The sequence below is a fragment of the Oncorhynchus keta genome, chromosome 11 (genome assembly GCF_023373465.1).
Source record: "Oncorhynchus keta strain PuntledgeMale-10-30-2019 chromosome 11, Oket_V2, whole genome shotgun sequence".
In the NCBI taxonomy this organism is placed as follows: Eukaryota; Metazoa; Chordata; class Actinopteri; order Salmoniformes; family Salmonidae; genus Oncorhynchus; species Oncorhynchus keta.
The window spans coordinates 37,480,021-37,486,393 of NC_068431.1; the positions used below are offsets into that span (position 1 = coordinate 37,480,021).

At 43.9% G+C, this 6,373-nt stretch overlaps 1 protein-coding gene across 2 annotated transcripts in view; it reads left to right on the forward strand.

Moving 5' to 3' along the window:
* rb1 (retinoblastoma 1) overlaps window positions 1-3,236 on the forward strand; it is a 43,670-nt gene extending 40,434 nt beyond the window's left edge. For both annotated transcript variants that reach the window (XM_035780473.2, XM_052457075.1), the window contains 9 exons: window positions 246-391; window positions 508-653; window positions 762-866; window positions 1,038-1,151; window positions 1,299-1,447; window positions 1,677-1,707; window positions 1,809-1,951; window positions 2,065-2,111; window positions 2,316-3,236. In XM_035780473.2, coding sequence (XP_035636366.1) covers window positions 246-391; window positions 508-653; window positions 762-866; window positions 1,038-1,151; window positions 1,299-1,447; window positions 1,677-1,707; window positions 1,809-1,951; window positions 2,065-2,111; window positions 2,316-2,386 — 952 coding nt within the window. In that variant the 3' untranslated portion in view covers window positions 2,387-3,236. The remainder of the gene's footprint in view (window positions 1-245; window positions 392-507; window positions 654-761; window positions 867-1,037; window positions 1,152-1,298; window positions 1,448-1,676; window positions 1,708-1,808; window positions 1,952-2,064; window positions 2,112-2,315) is intronic.
* The last annotated feature ends 3,137 nt before the right edge of the window (window positions 3,237-6,373 follow it).

A 6,373-nucleotide genomic window follows, 5' to 3' on the forward strand; every position in this document is an offset into this window, starting at 1 on the left:
GGGATAATGGGCATGTCTGGCCACATGAACACTGACCAACAGTAACTGATATCAAAGCCCTAGACTTTGGGAAAGACTGGTCAGAGGTTAGGTTGAAAACCTGTGAAGATCTCTCCAGGATATTGACCATTTAACCTTTTTTTAGAACATGGTTTAAGAAATAATTGTGTGTCACTGATCCATCTCATTGTTATGCTAGAAGCTTGTACTATTGTTTTTCTAATATTGTTATTCCTCTCTGGCAGGTATCTTTCCCCTGTGCGGCCCAGTAGCCGTACCCTGCCGGCCCCTGAATCTACAGCCCCACCCTCCTCTCAGCCCTCTGCCCCGGCGCCCCATCAGACCCCTAGGCACCCAAAGTCCAACTCTCTCAGCCTCTTCTACAAAAAATGTAAGATTTCACGAGTTGGTAGTTGGTCTACAGTCGTCGGTGGGGTGTTGTTTGTGTATGACTGGTTGTCTGTCTTTGTAACCCGGTTTCTAACTCGTTCTGTGTTCTTCCTGTAGTGTACCGGCTGGCCTACATGAGGCTGAAGATGCTTTACACACAACTTTTGACCTCTCACCCTGAGCTTGAGCCAATCATGTGGACTCTGTTCCAGCACACACTGCAGAATGAGTATGAACTGATGAGAGACCGCCACCTGGACCAGGTACTGTGCTGTGTTCACACACGTACTCTGATGCAAATTGTGCGATCAAAACACTCTATACATGATCATGTACAACTTTGACACCCGTGGCTTTTTATCCCCAAACAGTTGATGATGTCGGCCATGTACGCCATATGCAAGGTGAAGAACGTGGACTTGCGTTTCAAGACCATCGTCACTGCTTACAAGAACATGCCCAACACCAACCAAGAGGTGAGTACACAGGGGTATGAACTATCTACTCCTGCTGTGGAGCTGTAGTGTAGACATGAGGGACTGAAAAGGACTTGCTCCATATGGCTAGTGTGGCAGGCTTTATTAAGTCAGATGAGAGGAAGGATTACCACAGATGCAGAACATCTCATCTCCCCGTCTTTCTTGCAGACATTTAAGCACGTGTTAATCCGGGAGGGCCAGTATGACTCCATCATTGTCTTCTACAACCTGGTGTTCATGCAGAAACTGAAGACCAACATCCTGCAGTACGCCTCTCCCAGGGTGAGACGGACAGTTAGCGTTCCCATGTGGCACCGCAACATACTTCACATGGTCCTGACCTCTCACACGCAGGTTCAAAATGCTTGCTTGCCTTAATGTTCTAGTATTCTCTACTGATACACTCCCTACGGTCTCTCTCTCCCCCAGCCCCCCACACTGTCTCCCATCCCACACATCCCCCGCAGCCCCTACAAGTTCCCCAACTCCCCCCTGAGGGTGCCTGGCAGCAACAACGTCTATATCTCTCCCATGAAGAGCCCAACACGCATGTCTCCAGTCATGACCCCACGTACCAGGTCAGTACCCTCCCACCCATGAACCAGGCTGACACCTTGTTTTGTATGCGCTTAGTGATGAACCGATTTATAGCTGAGGCACATTTCATTATCTGGATGTTTCAGTTCCAAACTGGCAAAGATATTAGCAAATTTTGTGAATCTTTCTCCTATTTTGTTATGGTAATGTCTGTTACATTTTTTGCGTTATTAACTAGTAAATGTAAACCCTGTGTTTTGTTCTCCACAGAATCCTGGTATCGATCGGTGAATCGTTTGGAGTAAGTGATCATTTTCATCAACATAGTGGAAAATATTATTTCCTGAAATGGGCATTGTGTCCAGTGTACTAAAATGATGTTCTGTCTTGTTTCCTCTGCAGACCTCTGATAAGTTCCAGAAGATCAATGCGATGGTGAACAGCAGTGATAGGACCTTGAAGAGGAGTTTGGATATGAGCTCCGCCCCCAAGCCCCTGAAGAGGTTGCGCTTTGATGTAGAAGGACAGGATGAAGCTGATGAAAGGTAGGAGATGGCTATCTTTAATTTTGGTTATACTAGGCTGCAGAATGTTTTGTTCATGCAGAGGTGAGGCACGGTTGAAATAAGTTGCTGATCTCATCTTGCTCTCCTCACAGCAAACCTGGTGAAGAGTCGAGACTGATACAGAAACTTGCAGAGATAGGTGCGTTTGTTTCTGGCTTTATACCTGAATTCTGCTTTCATCATCCTTCGTTTCGTATATTATCAGTTCTACGTTTCAAATCCCTCAAACATTGTAATCCAATAGACTTTGCTTTTATCTGCCTCAAGTGCTGTAGTCTGTCTTTCTGTTAACTGTCTGTTCTGTATGTATGCCATGAAACTCAAGGTTGTCTCCGTTTTTCAGGCTCCACCCGGACCCGTATGCAGGAACAGAAGATGAAGGATGATGCAGAGTCCGAAAAGGACAAGCCTTGAATTTCACTGAAGGACTTACTGTCCAGCACTGTTTGAGTGTACAGGTGCCAGAGACTACTCCCTACCCCTGACATGCTAGACCCCCAACCATCCCTTGAAAAAAGGAACACATCTTTTTTTCTGTGCTTTTGTTTTTTTATATTTTAGTTTGGCCTGTTTTATATTTAAGCAATACTCTTTTGAGAGTAATTTGTGAATACAGAGGAGTCTTGTTTCTCTTTGTTGTTTAGTGTGGATTCTTTAACTGAGTGTTTAAAAAAAATACATTTAAAAAAGATCAAGTGAGTATTACCATGTTTTATAGAGGGACACTAGTTTTAAAGGTATGCTATATAAATTGTTGTTTTGACTTGGTCTGCTGGAGTTTCATAAAGTCAGGGTGGTTGATGCAATATGTATTACATATCTCTTCCTGGTCTATTTTGAAGTAGGAACCTGACTTGAAATAACCTCAAGGATTCTGAACAGGCAGACCTGCGTAATGTTTTTTTACAGAAACAATCAACACACCTTACCTTCATTGACATCTGACATGTTTTAAATCTTGTGATGTGACTGTATAACCTGGAACTTAATTTGCTTTCGGGAGCATTAAAGATGTGACAGTCTTGTTATAGTATCATGAGCAACAATACCTTTTCATTAGATCAAATCCATAAATTTGTATTCATATCTCTTCACATTGACTGTTGAATGGCTACATAGGAATGTTTGGTTTTTGTATTAAGGACATTCTTTACAGTTCAAAGGGACTCGGTAGCACTTTATTTTACAGAAAAGACCAGGTATTTACTCAAATGTTATATTGGAAGTTATCCCAAAGACACCAATAAATAACATTTTGGGTAAATATGAATTGTCAGTTGAGTTCTTTACAGTAGCAAACCCAGTAACATTTACTACGTAGGTATTTATACTGAACAAAAATATAAACGCAACATGCAACAATTTCAACGATTTTACGGAGTTATAGTTCATATAAGGAAATCATACAGTTGAAATAAATGAATTTAGGCCCTAGTCTATGGATTTCACATGACTGTGCAGGGGTGCAGCCATGGGTGGGCCCACTTGGGAGCCAGGTCCACACATTGGGGAGCCAGGTCCACACACTGGGGAGCCAGGTCCACACACTGGGGAGCCAGGTCCACACACTGGGGAGCCAGGTCCACACACTGGGGAGCCAGGTCCACACACTGGGGAGCCAGGTCCACACACTGGGGAGCCAGGTCCACACACTGGGCAGCCAGGCCCACACACTGGGCAGCCAGGCCCACACACTGGGCAGCCAGGTCCACACACTGGGGAGCCACGTCCACACACTGGGGAGCCACGTCCACACACTGGGGAGCCACGTCCACACACTGGGGAGCCACGTCCACACACTGGGGAGCCAGGCCCAGCCAATTAGAATTTGTTTTTTGCCACAAAAGCGCTTTATTACAGACAGAAATACTCCTTAGTTTCATCAGCTGTCTGGGTGGCTGGTCTCTCGACGATCCTGCAAGTGCAGAAGCCGGATGTGGAGGTCCTGCGCTGGCATTTTTACACATGGTCTGCGGTTGTGAGGCCGGTTGGACATACTGCCAAATTCTCTAAAACAGCATATGGTAGAGAAATTAATATTAAATTCTCTGGCAACAGCTCTGGTGGACATTCCTGCAGTCATCATGCCAATTGCAGACTCCCTCAAAACTTGAAATATCTGTGGCATTCTGTTGTGTGACACCTGCACATGTTAGTGCCCTTTTATTGTCCTCAGGACAAGGTGCATCTGTGTAATTAAGGATCATGCTGTTTAATCTGCTTCTTGATATATCACACCTGGATAAGGTGGATGGCTTGTCTGGATAGGTCAGGTGGATGGCTTGTCTGGATAGGTCAGGTGGATGGCTTGTCTGGATAGGTCAGGTGGATGGCTTGCCTTCAAAGGAGAAATGCTCAATAACAGGGATGTAAACAAATGTGTGTACATCATTTGAGAGAAATAAGCTTTTTGTACGTATGGAATATTTCTGGGATCTTTTATTTCAGCTCAGGAAACATGGGAATAACACTTTACATATTGTGTTTTATATTTTTGTTCAGTGTATATATGAAATGTTTATACTTTGTACTGGCTTCAGTATGTCATAATACCAATTCTGTTCACCGCCAGGGGGCGCTACACACAGTGCATTCGGGAAAGTATTCAGACCCTTGACTTTTTCCACATTTTATGTTAGTCTTATTCTAAAATGGATTAAATACATTTTTTCCCTCATCAATCTACACATAATACCCCATAATGACGAAGCAAAACCAGATTATTAGCAAATGTATAAAAAATAAAAAAAATATCATATTTACATATGTATTCAGACCCTTTGCTATGAGACTTGAAATCGACAACACAGAGCCGTAGATGGATATTAATGCAACGGTTGCTCTGCTTTCAGACAAACATCCTCCAATCACTCGCCACCCAGTACTTAAAAATAAAATAGAGTAACACGGTTGCAGGTGAGGAACAACAGAAAGAACTTGGAGAATCTGTAGAACCTGCCTTGTTGATAGTGCTGTTAAGAAGGTAGAGCAGTGCTTAACAGCACTATCAACAAGGCAGGTTCTACAGATTCTCCAAGTTCTTTCTGTTGTTCCTCACCTGCAACAGTGTTACTCTATTTTATTTTTAAGTACTGGGTGGCGAGTGATTTGAGGATGTTTGTCTGAAGGCAGAGCAACCGTTGCATTAATATCCATCTACGGCTCTGTGTTGTCGTCTTAATGGCTCTTTCTTTTTTCTCTTCTCTTTCTCCATCTGTGTTTCTCTCTCTGAGGGGGCTCCCTAATAGGCCTTCTAAGTTACATGTTCTCTGCCTCATGCTGGTAGCTCTGATGTTCTTGGCGACTTCCTGTTTGGGTACCACTGCTGACTGGTGGCCAGGAACAAATCTACATTGGGTAAGTATATATACCCAGAGTGTTCTGCCTTTACAGCTACACTCAACTGCAGCTTGATATGTGATATAAACATTTAGCTGAATCAAAGATGTTTTAAGCATGCTATAGATTTTTGACATGTTGTTATCGGTTCACAACATGCAGAGGTTTGGGTGTTGTTTTATGGAACGGTGTGTTTGTCTTCATCGTCTTCTTTCCGCTCTCTTCCCCTCCCTCAGAGCCACTCTGCTCCTTTCTTTCCTGACAGAAATGGCTTCAACATTGGGCTCTTGGAGAACTTCCTCCAGGTGTTTGGATAAATAAGATGCCCTGGTTCATTCTTACCTTCTCAAGGTGTGCTTGGCTATTAGGGCCAAAAGTCATGATATGCAGTTAGTTTTCTTGCATCGTACTGATTTTTATTTACAGCTATATCCCTCCATTACACCTTACAGTATGACATAATAATTTAATCAAGAAATTAAATAATGCTTGCTGTCACAGATTACAATGGGAGACCCAGCCACGAACTGCCAAGTGACGCAAGCCTAACAGACAAGCTAAATGCCTTCTATGCTCGTTTAGAGGCAAGCAACACTGAACCATGCATGAGAGCACCAGCTGTTCCAGATGACTGTGGGATCTCGCTCTGCGTAGCGATGTCAGACCTTTAAACAGGTTAGCATTCTCAAGGCCACGTGCCAGACGAAATACTAGGACGCGTACTCCGAGCATGCGCTGACCAGCTGGCAAGTGTTTTCACTGAAATGTTCAACCTATCCCTGACACGGTCTGTAATTATTGTTTCAAGCAGAACACCATAGTCCCCATGCCAAGGTAACCTGCCTAAATGACTATTGCCCCGTAGCACTCACACCTATAGCCATGAAATGCTTTGAAAGCCTGGTCATGGCTCACATCAACACAGTCATCCCAGACACCCTGGACCCAATCCAATTCGCATACCGCCCCAACAGATCCACAGACGATGGAATCTTTATTGCACTCCACACTGGCCTCACCCACCTGGACAAAAGATTTACCTATGTAAGAATGCTGTTCATT